At 42.6% G+C, this 21908-nt stretch overlaps 1 protein-coding gene across 3 annotated transcripts in view; it reads left to right on the top strand.

Annotated features, from left to right (window-relative positions):
• The first annotated feature begins 232 nt into the window (after window positions 1-232).
• The window catches only part of slc8a1b (solute carrier family 8 member 1b), a 140544-nt gene continuing 118868 nt past the window's right edge, over window positions 233-21908 (top strand). For all 3 annotated transcript variants that reach the window (XM_069712310.1, XM_069712311.1, XM_069712309.1), the window contains exons 1-4: window positions 233-245; window positions 11228-12154; window positions 13799-13963; window positions 15897-16687. In XM_069712310.1, coding sequence (XP_069568411.1) covers window positions 11279-12154; window positions 13799-13963; window positions 15897-16687 — 1832 coding nt within the window. In that variant the 5' untranslated portion in view covers window positions 233-245; window positions 11228-11278. The remainder of the gene's footprint in view (window positions 246-11227; window positions 12155-13798; window positions 13964-15896; window positions 16688-21908) is intronic.

The following is a 21908-nucleotide window of genomic DNA, read 5'->3' as shown; positions in this document are numbered from 1 at the left end:
ATGGGAATCCGGACTCTTCTCTCCTCCTTTTGTGCGTCTCGCTCGCTGGATACGCCGTCTTGGCTGGCGTATAAGAGCTCCCCGCTCCATTCCCCACGACTGGCTTACCTCTCCTGCTGCTCCTCCTTCTCCTCTTACTCCTTGCACTGCGAGTATTACTAGTAGAGCTGTAGAGCTGCTTTTACTACGGGCTGTCTTCTCCGGATTGTGGACACTCTCCGGATTAAAAAAAAAAAAAAAAAAAGGTAGGACAATCTGCAGTTGTTTTTTTTTTGGTGCGTTTTCAGTGAAGATAATGATGTTAATAGTGATGAATGCCTTTTATTTCATTGTCTGGTGAAACCAAGTTTTTTTTTTCGTGTGTGTGTTTTTGGAGGGAGGTGGAATGAATGGGACGCAAAAGGGACCGTTTCGTATCAAGGAGCCCCGATTGGAGAGACTTGAAAGCACCATGCGTCTGAAGGGTTTTGGATGCGATGTGGAGACGATGTTTCCTCATCCCATCCTCCCCTGCCACGCTCTCCACACTGCGCCTTTCCTCCTCTGTGATTTGGAGATGTGCAGGGAGAGAGAATCGGACATCAGTGGGGGCGATAGGAGGTGTTTGTCAGTTTGTTTTTTCGTGAAAATGAGCAGCCGATTAAAACACCGGTGGTGGATTCGGGGGCTGTATTTTTTTTATTTATTTTATTTTGTTTTTCACTCCCACCCTCCTCCCCTGTTCTCCTCACCCTCTTCGCATGTTTTAAGTCCAGCCGCCTGCCTCACTTATTTATAGAGGAATAATGATTACGGATGCAGAGCACGTTCAGATAACCACGCTCTCACCTTTTTATGGGCGTTCAGTGTGGAAGTTGGGTGACAAACATGCGCAGTCCCGGCTAAATCTCCCCCTTCCCCCCCACTCTCCCCTTAGATATGGTAATCCTCAAAGGATGAATACGCATTGAGAGCCACAAACGCGGAATTCTGCAGGTCCCCATCCTTTGCGCCAAACAGTGCAGCTCGGTTGGAGCAGGTGGAGTGCGTTTGCGCATCAGTGCAGAGCAGGTAGTGGAGAAAATCCGAGTTTGGACCCATGTGATTGAGTTTGGGTTTCTGAATTAGAAAAGAATCAGTTGGATTTTTTTTTTTTTTTTTTTTTTGTCTTGAATGTGAAATCCAGGCACAAAGATGTACTTTTCTGTTTTTCTGTGTTTGGAAAATGTTTTTTTTTAAAAGAGAAATGAAACAGCCAGAACTTCACACATAACTGCAGCTTTTTTTTTTTTTTTTTTGTATCTCCCTGATGTGACACTACAAACGCTCCGTCTTGTGAGGAGTGCCTGGCACATTAGGCAGGTACCATCAAGGCTTTCCGGGCGATTCTTTTCCAGCTGACTTCAGTCGGGGCTTTATGAGCATGACACAGAGGAACTGTAGCTCATCCACTGTGGAGGGTATGAAATATGTATTCATGATAATGAAAAAAAAAAAAAAAACGCAGCCAGAGGTATTTACTGCTTTATTCACCTTCCCACAGTGATGCAGTGGTGATGTTTCATTTTTCGGCATCACAACAAAATGAGTTCAAATTATCAGCAAGTGATTCATTTTCTAATAATAAAACCGAACTTTTTTTTTTTTTTTCCATATCTGACGCCAGATTCAGGTCGCGTCTCAGTGGGTCTGCATCAAGCAGTGACTGGGCCTGTTTTCAACCTGGTAGAGGGGGATTGTACCGCACACAGCAAGGCAAGCAACTTTCTCCGGGCTTGTGGCTGCTAGAGTGTAACAACTGCTGGGTCACTACGTTGTAAATAAGTCAGGAGCAAACGCACGAGAGGAGGCTGAGCTTCATCCTGGTTGGAGGTTTAGCAGTGCTGCCTGTACAGTACGTGATCCGTGGTATGAATATTATCATACACATCATGCAGCTACTAGAAACATTTCCAATTAAGGATTGTTATTTTTTTTTCCTTTTTTTGTTGTTCTTGTCAGTTGAATTTAGGCCTTTTCTTCCTGGGTTGTTATGTTCAACAGTTTTTTTTGGTGTAAAATTTGGTGAGGGTTTCATCTTTGGTATAAAAAAAAAAAAAAAAAGTGGCAAGAAACATCCTATTTTAACAAGACTGAGATCATTATGAGACAGATTTCCATCTATATGTTGTGTTCCCACACACCAAACTGTCGATCTGCTCCTTTCTCCACAGGGACCCTGTCCACTGCAGTTTACAGTGAACAGGGTCGACCTGAAGGCGAGTCAGGTTGCGCTTCTGCTTCTGCAATGAAAAATCTGAAGAAAATGCAAAAGAGATGTTGATTTTGTTGCCAGTCACCACAATGTTTTTCTGATCTTTTTTTTTCTTTTTTTTTTTCCCCCATTTTTCTTTTAAATCAAATCGTACAGTTTTTTTTAATATTACATGTAAATTCTTCAAAAAAAAAAAAAAAAAAAACTACAGCCAATGAACCTGAAGCATAGTATCACATGCTGTTAGGTGATACTGCCACCGCAATCAGTGCGGCGTCTAATGACCTAATAGGTAGCCACCCGTGTCAAACCCAGAGGCAGAGTTCATCTGTTAGAAATCAATACTCAGATCGGTGGCTTCACTGCAAACTCAGCATCCATCACAGTTCTCTGGTAGTTACGCTGAATATAATGTGTGGATAATATGTGCGACCTCCGCTGTCGATGTAAGTCTTTAGGTTAATACGTGGGTGCGCTGCTTCATCACTGTTGTCGGGTTCAGTTTATCTGGATGAACAGATGAACTAAATAACACGAGCAAGATTCCTGCGAACCGGATTGACTGGGCCTGTGCGTCACACGTGTTCCCAGTAACATGTGGAGAACAGCCGGCAGCCAACGTGAAATGAATGTATTTGTGCATCTTTAGCGTGGAAGTGAACGGTGGCAAACAAAGCACACGTGTCACGGAGCAATGCAATTAAATCACTGTAAATCTTAGTGGAAGCATTGTTTACAAATGAGGCGGTGACTTCAGCAGACGTGCAGCTTGCGGGGTCAGTTTTGGTGGCAGAAACACCAGACTTCTCTCCGGCACGTAGACAAAGTGTCTCTTTCTAGCAGGGTTGCAAATCTGTAAGTGTCACGCGTTTCTCCCCGGTGAACGCAGCCACTCGTAATTTTACCTCCATTATCGAAGAAGCGGTGTTTACAGGAAATACGGGCTAATTCTGCAGAACAGCAGCTTTCTGAAGAGTCCCTGCAGTCAGCGGTTGATCGGGTTCGGGCACAACCTCCGCCTACCAGAGATAGGCTCAGTGATAAAGTATGTATGAATCCAAACATGTTTACATGTAGAGTAGTGAAGCACAGATAGATGAAAGCTTATATAAGAAAAAAAAAAAAAAAAGCGTATTGAGGTCATATGAGATTAATTCATGTACAGCATATTTGTCTCAGATTGCTTTACAGTTTAGGCCTTTTGGACAAACCGACACAAAAACTGTGAACTGTGTGGACAAACAGTTGAGATCCAGTTGGAGGCTGAGCAACATCAGCATTCATCTGCACCGTTTCTGGCCACCCGATCAATGAAAGGTCGGTTTTAATTCGATGGAACACAGGTGAAGGGGGTTGCCCACTTGTAAACCACAGTGAGATGCTGCTCACTCTCACCTTTGTTGTTAAGTCGTTCATGAGGTAGTGCCTTACTTGGGTGTTTAAGCATAGCATGCTTAGTGTTAGTGTAGCATCCTGTGAATCAGTGAGGTGTTTGGTAGGTGAAAGCAGGTAGTTAAGAAGAAGTCAGTTGACCTTTGTGGCGTTATTCTACATTAATATGGGACTTTACTACCTAACCTAACCTAACCCTACTTTAGAACTGAACATCAGTGCTACACCACCCAAGGAGTGTCTGCGACTTTACAGGTTTAATAAAAGGAACAGTCAATTTGCCAACTCCTCGAGGAAATATAGCTCCTAAGCCGCTAGATGCTTTATGTTCCCCAGCTAGCAGCGAAACGTTGTCTGTCAGCAGTTTGGTGTAAAGTTGATTAGTGCTTTTATTTTGTCCTGATAAAAGCTGCCTTCAATGCTGAAAACAAGGTTTTTGACTGCGGTGTGAGTGAACGAAAGCGAAAACAAAACGGGGCTGAAAGTCGCTAAAACGCACAGTAGAGCTGCGGGATGTCATCAGGTGTTAATTACCACTGCGCGATATAATTAGACCAACCGGTCGTGTAGGAGTGTGTGTCGCTGCAGCTTTAAGTGCAGGTACGTTAACAAGTTTTTATATCCGTCTTGAAGCGTTTTGAGACATCAGCCAGAAAAACATCAAGCTACGATGAGGCGCGTTGACCGTTTGCCACAGACTCAAACATGTTTCAGATTTTTCAGGTGGACCGATGATAGAAGCTGTCCAGGAGAAAAAAAAAAAACACAGATTCTCGTGATACTCGAGTCTAACTGGAAAAGGAGGCAGATTTTTATCTCTCTGTAGCAAAATAAATTCACGTCATGGAAGATATCCGTGAGCCGCGTTCACAGGTCACACCACCAGCACCTACGAAGCAGGTTTATATGCAGCAGAGTTGCCTGTGGTTATTTCTTCTTCCATGAATGAGCAGCGAAGTGATATGACTTCTTTTTTCATTTTTTTTTCTGCTTTTAATGATTTTTTTGTTTTGTTCTCTTTTCGTTTTCATTTTTTTCCTGCTTGCACAACTCCTGTTTGTTTCCCACTGTTGGCTCATCGTCACTGCCTCCCACATGCTCATGGCCGCTGACGCACAGACAGATGTACAGATGATGTCGATGGATAGACGGACACCAGAGGCAGGCAGTGGGAAGTAATCCCGTGTATTACAGCGCCGGTCTGAGTGTAATAATATGACAAGACATCTTGGCTCGGATATTGGCTGCGAGGCAGATCCAGGCTAAAAGAGCTCAACATCACTGTAATGATGGTAAACGCAGACCATTAATCTTCAGTTGTTCTCAGAGCCTAATGTGTGTGTGTGTGTGTGTGTGTGTGTGTGTGTGTGTGTGTGTGTGTGTGTGTGTGTGTGTGTGTGTGTGTGTGTGTGTGTGTGTGTGTGTGTGTGTGTCCGTTTTGTCTTGCTCGTACACATGCACAAAGTGGAATATACCCTACGGTTTTATTTCATTGAGAGAAGTGAGAGTACGAAGGATGAGAAGAGCCGTCTCTTTCCTTTCCTTTCCTTTCCTCCCTTCTTTCCATCTGTCTGTCTCTCCCTTTTTTTTTTTTTTTTCCCCTCCGGATATCTCACTGTTTTCTCTCTCTCCCCTACAGCCCTCCTGCTCCCCTTTCGATTTATTTTTCCATTTTTCTTTGTCTCTCTTTTCATTCACAGTTTTAAATATTTTATCACCGCCTCTTGTCCCGTGGCGAGGAAAAAGCATTTTAGACGGGCTGCTCGTCCGCGCACCGAGCTGAGTCTTTTTCTTTGTGTTCTTATAACACACGGTTCGTTTTCATTGGGATCCTCGTGGTCATCGCCTTCTCTGCTTTAAATCGTTTTACCGCTACATCACTTACGGTCCTTTCGCTCTCTGTGCAGGATTCAGTTTTAGATGAACATCTTGGCTCATGTCTTACGCGCTGCCCTGTCTTCTCGCTGTCCTTTCCCTGTTGCCTGTAGGTCCAATAACCTGTGTTCTTGGCACCTTTGGGTGCTGCCTTCAGAGGCTCCCAAGGAATGACAGTATTGGGGCAGAGAAGGAACAGCTTGCCTCAGTGCAGCACATGGTTTTAGTTTTCCTTGACTTTATGCATTGTGCTTTTGTTTTTGCCTCCGGGGAGCAGAATTCAGTGGTCCAGTCTGTGTGTGTGTGTGTTGTGTGTTTCTCTGAAGCCGGGTCGACTCGTCTTATGTTGTGCTCCTTTTGAAATGAAGCCAGGTTTTTGAGGTTGTAACTCGAGGGAAAATCGCGGCTGGATATTCTGAAACCTCATATTTCGATTACAGAATCCAAAATAGCAGCCACTGTTCAAACTAAGTCTCTCTAGAGTTAACAGCAGACACATAAACGTGCACCCTTTAGTTTGTTGCTGATACCAGCCAGGGCATTAATCTCTCCTTTATCTAATGATCGTAATGCAGGGAGAGACCTGCAGCCGGACATTGCTGCAGGATGTATTTTGAAGTCATGCATCAAACAGGGCATTAAAATCAGAACAGATGATCATCTGAGGTGTAATGTGATGATCAAATGTAAAACCACTGAGCATCAGTACACCTCTGCTAAGCCAAGATGACCAGTTTATAGCTGTAGGTTCATATCTCTTGGATCTCTATGCTGTTCTTTTGTCTCTCCGCTCTCCTCTGCACCCCCACTGGTTGAGGCAGATGGTTTGGTTCTGTCTGAGGTTTCTTCCTGTTAATAGACAGTTTTTCCTTCCCGCAGTTGGCGGTTTCTTCCTGTTAAAAGGGAGTTTTCTTCCTCCCAGCTGTCGCTCATGTGGGAATTGTTGGGTTCCTCTCTGTCGTCAGGTTCTTTTCTAAGGACTTTATTGTTTCGTGCCTTGAAATAGCTTGGGTTGTGATTTGGCGCTTTATGAATAAAATTGAATATCCAATACACAATAAGATAGCCGTATCAATCTTCTCAATGAAGCTAAGCTGCCGAACTCTCTCCCTGTAAAACTCTTTAGGCTATCTTCATAGTCACAGTGTGGAATAAATTGTGAGATAAAAAGCATTTAGTCCGGAAAGCTTCATTCCATTCCAACACCGCGGCATCGAGAACAGCTTAAACTAATGACTAATTGAAAACCAATGGCAGCCTCTGTGCAGTAATTTCCTATTAGCTTCTGCGTGAATAAGTTGATACACAGAAAAAGAATAAAACATAAAGCATCTGGTATAAATTACCAGTTTTTCCCCGTCGTGGGGAGTTTGTTAAATTTTGATGTGTGTCTCCTTTTAATGTGTATTTCTCTTTGACAAAAATATTAGTCTGTTCGGCTCCAAAAAAGAGAACACCCAATTAGTCTTTTGCGCACAGAGCTTATTGCAACCCACAGTTACGTTTTAAAGCTAAGTGACCGCTAGCTGTCGTATAAATAACGACAAACTGATGTCGCGGAGAAGTGACGGAGTTTGTCTGTTTAATGAGTTTTTCATTAGGAGGAGGTGGGCTGGGTGGACGGTTCAATATGACAGGAGACTTGGTGTTTACTTCCCATTTCCAAACACAAATCGAAAACGTATTTTAAAACTGCGTTTACTATTGCTGTGACAATGGAGGTTGCATAACCTGGAGGAAATAATTACTAAACCAGGGGCAGTAATTTAGGCAGCATGTCTTTGGGTCGTATTCGAGGATAGAAACCAACAACCTGTTTGGTCGTGTTGATTGGATGACTTTTTGAAAAATGTACATTTGTTATAATCATGGTGAGATCCGAGCTTTGGACAAAGTTGAAGGATTTGCCACAGACAGCTATTATATACTGTATTTTTACACAGCACCCTGTTAAAGACACAATTTAAATTAATCTTGTACATTTGTATTCACACATTTCTGTTTTTGTCCTTTGACAGTAGAGTGTTTGACCTTTTTACAGCTCCAACAGTTTCTATCTTTTAGGATTTCATGAGTCCCACCTTCAGAGTCCACTGGTGCAGTGAAGAGAAAACACTCTGCCGTCTGGAGAACAGCTGTGTGAGGGCACTCTGTTCAGCCATCAGCCTGTTAGAAAAATGACATCCTTAAGTGAAAACAACCAAATCCCCAAGCACTGAATTATTGATCCCTTGGAAATGCCACATAAAGCCTTCTGCGACCACACAAAAAGGCCGTAGAAGGCAGGGAGCTGCTGGCTCCCATTAACCGGGGGTAAAATGTTCAGCTATGAGCTTAGCGAATTGAAGTGAAATTAAGTAGACGTGTAATTTTGTTCCGAGTTGATTTTCGTCTGAGCAAAAAAAAAACCCTCTCACCACAGCTGAGTCCACTCGGTACACATCAGCGTAGCAGTCAAACTGAACACTTGTCACATTTGGTTTATTCAACCCAAATATTTGAATTCACCATTAGTGGAGTGATTTCCCATTACGTAGGAACTGATTCATGCAGCAAGTATCGGTCAACACCATTCGGCACACACACACAACACACACACACACAGTTTATACTACGCCGCATTCAATGAACATTTATACATTGACTACATCCCCGGTGGATTCTGTGTTGTTCATTTAGCTTTAAATAGTGTCAGCGCCTCCCGAGCCTCGCTTCATGTAATTTGTTAGAAAATGTAATTCATGTTGTTAGAGGATTTACAACTTTACATATCATGAGTATCTTGTTACAAAAGTACTGATGTAACTATTGACGCCTGCTAAGATGCGCTGTGTCTGCATGTAAAGGTGTGAACAGTTAATTATTGGGAAATGGATGCTGGAAGGTGGACGAATCTTGTTTGAGGATTGTTCTGAGCTGATGTTTGTTTCGGATTTTGCTTCTCGCTATTGATCTCTGATTGCTTGTGTGTGTGTTTCTACAAAGGAGTAAAAGTTTGTTCCTGATTAATTGTCTCTCCAGATGTGAGGGTGAGTAAAGGGAAGACCATCCTGTGTCGCTGTCTGCCATCCAGAAGACCACCTGTTGCACTGATCCCAACTCTTACTCTGTTTCAGTCTTCTTCCTGTAATTTGCAAACTTAAGTCTCCGAGCTGTGTGCGAGCTGGTTAGTTGGTCTTGTAGTTTCGCAAATCAAGAGTAAACAAAAAGTTTTGCTCGTTTTTAAATTATAAATTGCTCAGAATATTTCATTTAGACTACAAATGGCTGTTCTACTGCCTTTTAAATGGGGTCGTATGTCCAGTGTTCACGATAAAAGTCCCCTTCTTGTGGTATTTACAACCTTTGACCTCAGAACGTTTAGAACGCTTACAAGTTCAAAAAATTATATCAATAAACACGTCATTGAATTATTGTACTGAGACTGTAAATACTAATTCTAACCATCAGATGCAATTAGTAATATTGGGATCAATCCAGTACAATAGACTGTATGAATGGACACGTATCCCTTAAATGACTTCAACCTGCCAACATTTACACAGAGAAATAAAATACTGTACGTATTCCCTACTAATAGACAATATGAGCAATATTACATCTGATGTGGTCCAAAAAAATCTGGCTCAAACTGTTCACAATACAAATCACCACATAGACTATACTGTAAGGCAGAGAGGCATTCTTTTATTTCTCTGTAGGTGTACCAGCTCTGTTGGGAATATGCAGACAAACATGCAAATCTGTGTGGACGCTCTTTTATTCTGTGGCAGGTTTTTTGTTTGTTTTTATTTTACCCTGGGAGAGGATTCATATCCGTCTCCTGAGAAGTTTAAACTAAAATATATAATCACTCACAACTTTGTTCATTTTAGAAGTGATTTTAAATTCCTGCTGATCCGTTGAAGGTTTTGCATTTCCAGGCTTCCAGTTGATTTGATCCTCTCCGAACCACACGGCAGCTGCTGACTCTCGTGCATGCTTCTCCTGGCCAGCACAGCCCTCAATCCCCTGTTTCCTAGAATGTTACAACTAATTTGCATCGGTAGATATGTTTTCTAAGAAACGAAATGCTTGTCTGAATCAGTGAAGAATTGTTGGTAATGGTGCATTTGCATTTTGTTTTCCTCTCTGTAAAGCATTCCGTGATTGTGCTCGGCTACATAAAGTTTGTTATAATGATGGTAATTAGTCTGGATGCACTTGTGCACATTCAAACACGCAGCAAAGAGTCTTAATTACACAAAATGTGAGCACTCTGTGCAAAGTCTAGATTCATAACCGGACAAAACTATTTACAGATGGATTAGATTCTCTATGGAAAATGACCCGATGATATGCAATTAGCCTGTCAGATGCGGTAAATGCGGTAAATGCGCTGAATGCGCTGCGTGTTGGGCTACAGGGACACGTTAACTTCATTGAAATTGATTCCCAGCAAAAGATGTTATTCCTACAGTGATTGTATTTGTTTACGTATGTATTATTATTATTTTTATTGGCCATTTTATGGGCTATCTGAAAAAAACTATTACAGTAACCCAATTTACAAGCCAGTGTTGTTGACAGAAGCCAAGCAGAGTGTTATCAGAAGTCGCCATGCTTGGTCACCTTATATCAGGTGGAGCAGAGTATTACTGCCGCAGAAATGAGGCCCGGAGATTTTGAGAAGCTGCTCCTTGAAAGTCAGTAGTGCTGAACTCATGAGCTGAAGTTTCTTCTTTGGTGTGGTTATTTGAACTTGCTGCCACTCAACAGCTATGCAAACGTCCGACCTGAAACATATGTTTTCATTTTTGTGGTGTTGTTTTTTCCAGGTTGCCTCCTGGTGAACTGGGCTGTTTGTTTTTTTGTATTTATTTTTTTTGTCTATCGTGAGCAGGATCAGCGCTCAGAAGTCTGTAGAGTTGACATCGCCGTGTCAGCTGGATTTTTTCCGACAGATGCAGATTTGACCTTTCACTGCTTCACTGTTTACTTGAAGTTAAACAAATATAAAAACCAAAGTTGTTATCCGCACAGATTTTGGATGAGAAGCTGCACTCGGAGAGATTAGTCGGTTATACTGGAGTGAACTTCTTGTAGAAGTGAGATCTAGTTTCAAGGTGGGCTCAGACTCAACAGGTTTGGTTTGAACACACTCTGATGCATGAACGCTGCCTTCTGAACCTCCGTTTGCACCAAACAAGTGCACTTCAAAGGGAACATTAGGGCCGTTTGATGGAAGTATGAACTCGGCACGGAATGTCTAAACAAACAGAGATTTGTTGCCCATTGCAGTTTGGTTTCAGGTGTCAGAACGGCAGTTTCCTTGCAGCATATTGTCTCTTTTCTATCTTCCATAAGCTCTGCGAGAGTTTTTAGCTGTTACAAATCCCACCATGTATGGAAATTTGACTGGAATTTATAGAATTTTGGTAATTTTGTTTGCAAAATATAGGAAAGCTGTCTGTGTGGGTTGTGACCTTATCCATATGCATTTTCTTTACATCCGCTGGTTCAATTTTAGAAGTGTTAGTATGAATGCAAAGTGAATCATGACTAAAATGCAACAATGTATAATGTTTCTGTTTTGTTCTCTTATCCATTATGAGATGTTAAAGTTTTACTGCAAAATCAATATTTATAGCTCATCATCACACCTGTAACAACCAAACGTGACAATTTTGACCAACATCCTTTGGGTTTATGACTAACAGTCTGTATTCGCTTCTCTCCTCTCTGAAGGTTCAACATCCTCATTAATTGTCACCTGACAGTACTGATCTTGACATCAACATGGGCTGCTGGGATCCCTCCTCCCTGCTTTCGCCTGCCCTGAGGCTGGCAGTTGTCACGGTGATCATCCTCCTCAAGCTCCACCCCTCATTGGCCGGCGCTCCACCTGAGCCGAACCTGGGTGGCTCCGTTTCGGCCGTGTCCACCAACAAGACTGAATGCAGCAAGCCCGAGGCGTGTGCAAAGGGGGTTGTCCTTCCCGTGTGGGAACCCCAAAACCCGTCCTTTGGCGACAAGGTCGCCCGAGCAACGGTGTACTTTGTGGCTCTGGCCTACATGTTCCTGGGCGTGTCAATCATCGCAGACCGTTTCATGGCATCAATAGAGGTTATCACGTCACAGGAAAAGGAGATCACCATTAAGAAACCCAACGGGGAAACCACCACCACGACCGTCCGGATCTGGAACGAGACCGTCTCCAACCTCACCCTCATGGCTCTGGGCTCTTCGGCTCCTGAAATCCTGCTGTCCGTCATAGAAGTCGTGGGTCACGGGTTCCATGCCGGGACACTGGGCCCCTCCACCATTGTGGGCTCTGCGGCGTTCAACATGTTCGTCATCATCGGGCTTTGTGTGTACGTCGTGCCCGACGGCGAGACGAGAAGGGTCAAGCACCTCCGCGTCTTCTTCGTCACGGCCACCTGGAGTATCTTCGCCTACATTTGGCTCTACCTGATCCTGTCGGTGATCTCGCCTGGCGTCGTGCAGGTGTGGGAGGGGCTGCTTACGTTCTTCTTCTTCCCCATCTGCGTGTTGTTCGCCTGGGTGGCCGACCGCCGGCTGCTGTTCTACAAGTACGTGTACAAGCGCTACCGCACTGGCAAGCAGCGTGGCATGATCATCGAGACCGAGGGCGACCGTCCACTTCCATCCAAGGTATGCTCATAGGAACTAACGCTCCTACTACGACCATTACTACTGACGAGGAAAAGGATTATTTTTTAACACAATGATAAATACGTTCTCCAGCACTTCAGAGACTGTTATTATCTTTACATTAATCACAATTTAGGAATTGTGTTTTGTAGTTTTGGCTACAGTCAGAGTCAGAGAGGTTTTAAGGAGACCCTTAGGTTAGCTGAACCAATTTACAGCTTAGTTTGTGTCACTCATCCAACTTTGACCTGCTGTACTCTGCCATACTTTTGCACGTAGCCGACACTTTTACTTTGCAATGAGCCATTTATTATCCCCATCGTAGGTTTGCTCACTTTCACTTTTATCTCCAAAATAAAGTGGTTTAGATCGTGACACTGACCTTTTCTTGTTTGCAACTCACTTTAACACGTGACCGCCTTTTTCTTTGTTAACTGGATATTTCCTTGTTCCCACATCACACCAATCATTTACTGGTGAGCTTTTCAGAAGCCAGAATACTTGGAGCTTGTTCTTGTTGGAGGCATATCAGCCAGAGAACAGCCAACCAGTGAAAATTAATTAAGCTGTACTCATCCAAACACAGAGTGCAAAAGATAAGGTGCTCTATGTAGGCGGAAGTGAGTTCACATCTATCTGAAACAATTATCTTTATTACTAAATGGATTTCTGCCAAAGTAAACTTAATGCTATGAAGCATATTACTGCACGGACACACACAAGAATAACTTTTCAAGTATGATCATCTTTTAATTTCCTGTTTCTGAAGCTTTCTGCGATGATTCAGTGCATCGCGCACATCTAATCAAATTTCAAGCATTGGCGGTGCATTTATTTGTCACTCAGTTAATTCAGTCGCTGAGTGTCTCTTCTTCCAAATTTGAAAATTGCTCATGTTATTATTGCTTGTTGTTCTTTGATGAGATTATTAAGAATCAGTGCTCCATTAGTACACAAACAGCACTTTCATCTCAACTTCCGGAGAGAAGAAACGACTAAATTAAACCCAACAGTGTTCCTGAGGGAAAAGCGTAATAATTTAGAAGTTTTAAACTGCCATTTTGTTTAAAGAGATTTCAACAATAAGAATCAATCTCAAAGGAAAGCATGAAACAACAGAACAACCCGTTTACCCCAACAGCTGCAAAATAAAGTGTCAATGACATCGCCTACTCATCAATTAAAATCCTGTTCTTCTACCATCTCATGGTCACATGTACTGTACACATTTATCTTTGAAAAGTGAAAGCAAAAGTATATTGTTAAGCACAAACCATCTCCTCTTGACCTACTTTGAGAAGAATCCTCTCAAGCTAAACTGATTTATTTATTTTTATTAAGAAAAAATGAAATACAGAAATCAGTTTCAAAAAATGATCACCCAGAAAACACGCTGGGATTGATGGCCTTGTTGGATACAATGGAAACATTGGGACATAAACCTGTAATGTTAGATAGGATTCACACTAACAACACAAAAGCTCATCCTTTGATTGCAGGGTTGTGAAACGCTATTCTTGCTACATAAATACAATTCTCAGTTGACCTTCATGATTACAATAGAAGAGACCTTTAGATTTGCCATATTGTTCCGAAGCCTCAGATCAATGCTGCTGATTAAATTGCTTCCTTTTCCATGTTAAGGTGGACATTGAGATGGACGGGAAGATGCTGAACTCTCACGGTGTTGACTTCCTGGACGGTCCACTGGGTTTGGATATAGACGAGAAGGACCTGGATGAGGAGGAGACCCGCAGAGACATGGCCAAGATCCTGAAGGAGCTCAAACAGAAGCACCCTGACAAGGAGGTCGGTAACGAAGACGGAGTGATATATTTAGACTGCCGTCCCTGTTGCGGTTGGGTTGTTTTCCAGTGTTATTTCTAGTATAGGAAATTAAATGTCAAAATAATCAGCACCAGACGATGCTCCTTCTATTTGCTTCTATTATCACTGTGATTACGGTGATGAATGCAGCTGTGGTCTAATCACAGCCTCTCAGATTAATTTGACGAAGGTAAATCTATAGAAAAGAAAATAACAAAGGAAAATTGGCACCCAATAAAACAACAAGTAAACATGAAAATTAAAATAGATAATCTATTTGAATTGATAATGAATTCCCTGGCCATGAGGAAATACATTTAAGAATCTGTCTTGGTGTGGCTGCTGCAGAGTGTTATTGTTAACACAGTAATAAGATATTACATCTGTTTATGACTGCTGGAATAGGTTTTTATGCTTTTGTCTTTATTACTGTATGGATTAATAATTGGATTTATTATCCAGTTGTCAAAAACAAGCAGGGTTTTGGCCTCATGTTTTGACAGTAAGTGACATCATCTGTGGTCTGTAAGAGCTCCAAAATTACTTTCCTGTTTCCCGACTACTTCCTCATTTTCTGTGACTTGGAAATTGATAGTCAGCCTGAAATGATCTTCTTTTCAGCGGTTGTTTGCAGGAAGATTGGAGGAGAAAGAAAAAAAAACAAAATACAAATGGAAACCTACGTATATGTAAATATATAAATGGAAGCTGCTATATGATAAATCTGGCTGCATTAAAACAGAATCCAGAATACGAGCTAGAACAAATAGTTTTCTTCTGACTGTATTTTACTAATTACAAAGCAAGAAATGCTAGTTTTGCCCTGTTCATATTAAAACAAAGTCAGTAACAAATGAAATTGAGCATAGAAAATGCAATAATTATTAAATAGAAGAAGTGGGGAATCACCAGAGGCTCTGTGATACGATATTGTGATGATACTTCAAGTCATGAAATGATATTATGGCAATTTTAAACACTTTGCAATATGCAGAGTATTGCCATGCACTGTGATTTATTACCTTTTTTCAAATACGGATTATGTCCCAAACACAAAAATCTGTCAACTTCCGTTTTATCATATAAAATCAGTCGGTTCGTCGCACTTAAATCATTTTTATTCCGGCAAAATGAGTCGAGTAGACAGACCAATGCTGTCATAAAAACTACCCTAAGTGTTGTATGGACCTGACAAATTTATGTATTTCTATAATAGAATAGAGATTCTTGGCATTTTTCGCAAATAAATGCGAAGAAAAAGTTGCAATATTGTGCCGTATTGACTTTCTTTCCCCGCCGCTGTGAAATACAAGCTGGTGTGGAGGTGAATACCAAAATCTAAAGCTTGAAAAAGCTCTGTGTTGATTGTCAGAGTTTGTGTTGGAACATGAAAAAGATGAAGCTGCACTCAAAAACAGACTTGGGCAAACCACAAAAAGATGAGATTCGTGCTATTTTTGGAAGTGTTTTTCTTTCCAGTTTGACAAGTAAAAAGACTTTGCAGATGAGCACGAAGTGGCTGGTTTGGCACGCAACGCACATCTGGTTTACCCCAGACCGGGCTCGACACATTATAACCGCTGACTCATTGTAAGATCACTGTTCTTCCTTTCTAATGTTGGATTCATCCATGTGACACACCACTCGAACTTATTTACCCAGACAACTTCGATGATGTAATCCAGCCGCACAAGCTCCATGTTTGACAACGTCTCTAATTCAAGCAGACAAATTGACAATTGCAACATTCCTCTCGGTAGAGAGGAAACTACTTCAGCACTCTGAGGGTCGGCAATTTTGGTGGATTTAATGTGGAGCAACGTTTCAAAATCCCGTCTTCTTATCGTGCTGGAGAACATGTTTTTACTCAGTTTGTTCCTTTTTTTTTGTTTTTTTTTGTATTTTCTATTACCAGGTGGAACAACTCCTTGAGCTGGCCAACTACCAAGTCCTGAGCCAGCAGCAGAAGAGCCGCGCTTTCTACCGTTGCCAGGCCACCCGGCTGATGACAGGCGCTGGCAACATCCTGAAAAAACACGCCGCCGATCAGGCACGAAAGGCCGTCAGCATGCACGAGGTCCGCTCCGACGTCTGCGACAACGACCCCATCTCTAAGATCTTTTTCGAGCCCAGCTCTTACCAGTGCCTGGAGAACTGCGGCACCGTGGCGGTGAACGTGATGCGGCGCGGCGGCGACGTGGGCAAAACGATTTCTGTGGAGTACAGGACGGAAGACGGCACGGCCAACGCCGGCTCGGACTACGAGTTCACGGAGGGCGTGGTGGTGTTCAAGCCCGGCGAGACCGTGAAGGAGATCCGTGTGGGGATCATCGACGACGACATCTTCGAGGAGGACGAAAACTTCCTGATTCACATTTCCAACGTCAAGGTGTTGACATCAGAAGGCGAGGAGCCCGAGGACGGCGAGTCGGCTAATCACGTGGACTCAGTGGCCTGTCTCGGCTTGCCGTCCACAGCGACCGTCACCATCTTCGACGACGACCACGCCGGTATCTTTACGTTTGAGGAGCCCGTGTGCCACGTCAGCGAGAGCGTCGGCGCCATGGAGGTGAAGGTGCTGCGAACGTCGGGGGCTCGCGGCGTGGTCATGCTGCCCTACAAGACGGTGGAGGGAACGGCGCGAGGTGGCGGGGAGGACTTCGAAGACACTCACGGCGTCCTGGAATTTCAAAACGACGAGATCTTGTGAGTAACTTTGATCTCAAATCGTTACGTTTTTTTTAATGCAGCTATTTAGCATCTTCACTGTCATTATCTCCATGTTTTCCTGGATTATTTTTCACACTGTCAGTGCGATGTTGCAAATGTTACTGCTGATGATGTGAGAACGTGAGGGTGTGATGTGGTGGTCACGATGAGCAGCGAGGCGGACTGCTCATTGGGCCCTCGGCGAAACCAACGCCTCGCCCCCGCCTCCCCCACCCCCTCCAACCCTTTGTGTTTTTTACCCTTCATTCACTCTCCTCTTTTATCTCCATCAGTCTCGTCACTCCTCTTTGCTTTGGACTGTCTTGCGTCTGTTTTAGTCTTCAGTCGGTTTTATCGATTCCTCCGCTCCATATTGCTGTACACTCAGCACAACGGGTTTAGGTTTCGACTTCCAGCAGCCAAGAAGTTGGGAAACTGGGTTATTTGTTGGACGGTCAATGGGTTGAATTCTAAGATGGTATGTCGGGGTATGGAAATTGAATGCGAAGTATTGAAGTTCCTTCTGAGTACGACACGTAATGGAAAACAAAGGAGGAGCTGGTTGCTGGACGAAGTACAAGAAGTCAATAAACAGCAGGCGATCGGGGAAATGCTAAGAAGGAACATTCATCAGGACAAGTTAATTTAGATACATAAAAGCTTTTTGGAACCAAAATCCCCATTGCCCTTTTAGGTGGCTTTGTACTGTGTGAGAACATCCCAGAGCAACCAGTCACGCAGCCAGCTAGAGACCTTTCTTGTTGTATTTCCTCTGTGAAAAGGGCTTGATACTCCATTTAGAACCCCCGGCTGTGAAGCGAGGCAGCTTCAGTTCAAAGCTCTTCTTAGCCGAACACTTATTATCTGATGGTGACTCATGGTGCGGTTTGTGATTTTGCTATTCGACCACGTTTCAGGAGGCCTTTTTCACCACAGTGGTGATTGTGCTCACAGCCAGCTGCTCCACTCTTCACCCTGAACAGCTCGCCGTGTGGGAAATGAGCTCCGGCTATCGGACAAATGTTTGTACAGCGCTGGCCGCTGTGGTTTGAGAGGGAACGCAATTTCAAAGCCCTCTTTTGTTGTTGAAATCGTGCATTGTCAAAACTATTACGATGAAATTATGATGAAATGAATTGGATTCCACACTTTTATTTTGACACATTGACTCAGATGTTGATAGCACTGTAGAATTGATCAGGTCTTGGTAAATGGTGGTTTTGTAACTACGAGGCATCGAGCTCGCAATATTATGTTGCTTAGAGACTCCAGGTTCATGTTGTCATTGTCAATATATTATCAGTGGTTTATGGCCACTTGTAGTGTCAGTGGTGTTGCCTTGTGTTTGAACCTGTGTGAGTTTGACATGGATTTATTCTCCTTGTAATTTCAGTCGATTTGAATCTTGTGGTTTCACTAATTGGTTGGTTGTGTGTTACCGCACAACTGTTTTAAAAAGCCCTTTTCACTGTCGCAAATAGCTAAAATACTGTTTAACTTGGACTCTTGCACAAATGCACTCACACTAGTGTGACACTGAATGCACAGTTGTGTCCGTGCGGTGACGTGACCACAATGGGGGAAATTGCTGTTTTCCAGCGAACACTCGACGAGGTTGGAGCATTCGGTCGTGTGCAAAACGATCGTTTTCTGGAAAACACTCAATAAGGTGGGCTACTTGATTTCTCACCCGCTCTCTTTTGCTCACACACATACGGCAGGGCGGTGGGTGTGTTCACGGTGTCACTGCAAATTATTGTTTGCAGCAAAGAGTTCCCGCCGTGGTCTGAAGGGTCTGTCGGACTCGTAGCTTTAGCGAGAATACAATGAATGTCACGGCTTTCAGCAGATTAGCTTTTTATTGTTTAATGCCTTGTGCTAATTTATGAGGACCCCTTGGACCATTTGGACCAACCAATCACCATCATGTATTTGTTGTGTGAATATCTGACAAACCTTATTCTAAGTATCCACATAACCCAGAGACCTTCCAACTCAGCCTATCCCAACGTGGCAACTTGAAAGATGTCATAACTGCGACTGAACTAACTGGTCTTAGTTCATCGGACTTATTAAACTGAACCAGTTCCTTTGGCAAAACTGACTTTACTACATTTTATATTTTCACTATGTTGTAAGAGTTTTTTTGGACCATAGAAATAAACCATACCTGACTTGGTTTAACTATGTAATGCGGAGGAGATGCACCGTAGTGCCCTGTGTGTTTCTAGCTGGCAGCCGTTGGTTGTTATTTGCAACAGTTCGCCTTGGAAACCAAAAGTTTGCTTACAGTGCTTGTTTGGAAATGTTCAGTTTGTTTGCGAGATGAAGTTGGGTCGTACTGACATGAAACAACGTGTGCTGTCATGAGGAATGAATGGAAGAGATGCTGCCTTAGTAACAGCGGCCTAAAACTCTCGCTCTGCGTCTCCGCCTCGGCTGTTTTAGGTCAGATTTGAAGCAGATGTCTGCAGGGCTGGCTTCTTCAGACTGTGGCAGACTGCATAGTTTCCATAGCTTATAGCTTTTACAGCCAGGACTAAGTGGGTTTTAATAACACTTTGTCCAAATCAAATGATGGACTGTCCTTCCTGCTATCATGGTTACTGTGTGTGTACATGTGAGTGTTTCTTAGGATGAATAGAAACTCCAGTACAAGTGCCTGAAGCGGAAAGTATTTCCACCATGGCCACATCTATATGCATGTACGGAGATAAACTCTATTTTGTAACCAGAAAATCATGTTTGATTCCCACACAGTGTCTAATCTCTAAATGCCCCCACAATTTATCTGCTATGATTTTTTTTTTTTTCATGAATAATTCAACTACCCTGTTACATATATATGTATAAAAGCACAACGTAGAGCCCGCAGCTTCGACGTCATGTCATGAGTTCCTTCTGTAACTGAAGTGCAATCCCCGAATCAGCATTTCTTTTCATCTGTTGAACGTTGGTAATTTGAACTATTACCCAACAATTTCTTTGTGAGCATGAAGAAACGATTGATTCCATTAAGAAGAAAAAAATAAATCAGCAATCTGGCTACTTATTTGTACCCATAAAACTCACCATCACTCTTCTCCGAAGTCATTTCTTCAACTTTCTAGTTGTAAACTCTGCGGTCTACAAATCTCTACAGCAATCAGTCTTCTCTGAACCACAACCTTTTGACACACTCTTAGACGGACCTCTTTTGACGAGACGTGACATTTGGCCTGCAAATATATTGGCCTTATGGGAAATGGGGTTTGTTAAAGGCTGCCAAAAAACTAATTATGATAAGATTTTTTTTTTTCAAGTCACATGAACATTACTTATTAATGTAGTTATAAATGTCAGTTTTGGGAGTCCTAATGAAATTTTCTTACTTCAGGACCCAGAAGTTTGGTGTCATTTCAGCCTTCATTTTTTACATGTTTAAGTTAAACCTCTTAAGATATAATTATCTAAAATAATTAAAAAATATATATTTTTTTTTATATCAAAAGACAAATACAAACACAGACTTGGTGATTAAGATAATGTGATTTTTTTTTTCTAATAAAAGGAATTGCAATGTATGAGATGTCGTAGTGTTCATGAAAGCATCAGCAAGCGGAACAAGTGGCTAATTGCATGTCTTAATCGTGTTACCACACACAATTAACTAACTGACATAATACAATAAAATCATACTGAACTATTTAATTTTCCAGTTGCCTGCGTAAACACATCAGGCTGATAAGACAACTCAGTTTAAAAAAAAAAAAATTGGGAAACTTGGTGAATATCTTCTGGAGCTCCCAAAAGTGTCATCCAGATTTCAGTGACATATTAATGTTTTCATCCTCAATCTTTTATTAGGTAATATAACACATTTGTTTCCCAGCTTCAGAGGCAGTTGGTGCACATTAAGAGAAAATGCAGAGCTGTGCTTTGTCTTCTGGATAAAGTCTCGCACCTTTAATGTGATGAGAGTTAAAAATAGCTGCCGTGGAATTACAGACAGAAACTCTTTGTGTGTTTGCTGGCGCAAACGAGCGTCACGTTAATAACAGTTTCATTGTTAAGACTGTTCACCGAACAAAAATGCCGTATCATCTATAACCTCAATTACTTTGCAACGCTTGTCCCATGATGGGGTTATTTAGAAAACATGCATTCCCATAGAAACACACAGTGTAAGTCCTAAACGGGCTGCCGGGGCCCTGATGGGTCCCTTCAGGGAAAAGCAATGAACGTTTTTTTGCTGCAGAAAAAAAGGAATCACAAAATAGCTGATCTAAATAGGATTGCCTCCAGGCTGACTTTACCCTGATTCTGTTTTCTGTGATAGAGGAGAGAGGGAGAGAGAGATATATATCAGGAGGGTACTGTGCGGGAGATTAACGAGTGTGAATGGAGGCGGTGATGGGAGGAGAGAATGGAGGGAGATGGGGGGGGGGGTCAAGAAAAAAGTTTTAGTTTGCCTAAACTTTTCTAAATCTCCTCACTCACTATCCCTACTTTTTCTATCCCCCATTCACTCCCTTTTCCACCCCTTTTTACATCTCACTTTCTCTCTGTCTGTAAGAGGCCCTGGGCAATTTGTCTCCGGAATAGTTTGTGAGGGCTCGCCTGGCATGTTCAGCAAAAGATGGAAATGTGCGTGTGTGTTTTTGTGTGTGTGTGTGTGTTTTGTGTGTGTGAAAGAGAGAGCACATCGACAACACCACAACCAACGCTCGGCACTGTCAAATCACCTCGATACCGGCTCGGCTCTGCTTGTTTGTGTGCTCGTGTGGGTGTCGTCTTGCTTTTCACCTTGTGGTGTAACGCGCCGGTACAGATGCCAGAATCTGACGAGCTTATTAAAAAAACTGTTTCTCATTTCATGTAACTCAGACGACCACTGCTAGTACAGCTGCTGCTGTTACTGTGATTGCAAGCTGTCACAGACTATGACTGCGTCTCCCGTTGACGCTACAGTCATACTGCAACCATTACCAGTGTTATTATTACAATTGGTATTAAAGCTACCTAAACTACGACTTGCGTTTCTAAAACCATTTTACCAAATGTTTTTTGTTTTTTTGTATAGACATTTTAATAAAACATGACATATTTTCACCTGAAACTACTAAAATGGGGGCAACTCCACTGGAAACGGGTGGCGTTACTGCACCGACCTGACACCGGATGCAACTCTGTGTTCTTTTCAGTAAAAATAAAACTTTAAAACTGAGTATTAGCCTGA

Source organism: Brachyistius frenatus, unplaced genomic scaffold (genome assembly GCF_029030835.1).
Source record: "Brachyistius frenatus isolate BFR_SWC_R1_liver_20210118 unplaced genomic scaffold, ASM2903083v1 Contig_108, whole genome shotgun sequence".
In the NCBI taxonomy this organism is placed as follows: Eukaryota; Metazoa; Chordata; class Actinopteri; family Embiotocidae; genus Brachyistius; species Brachyistius frenatus.
This window is presented reverse-complemented; position numbering and strand designations above follow the sequence as displayed.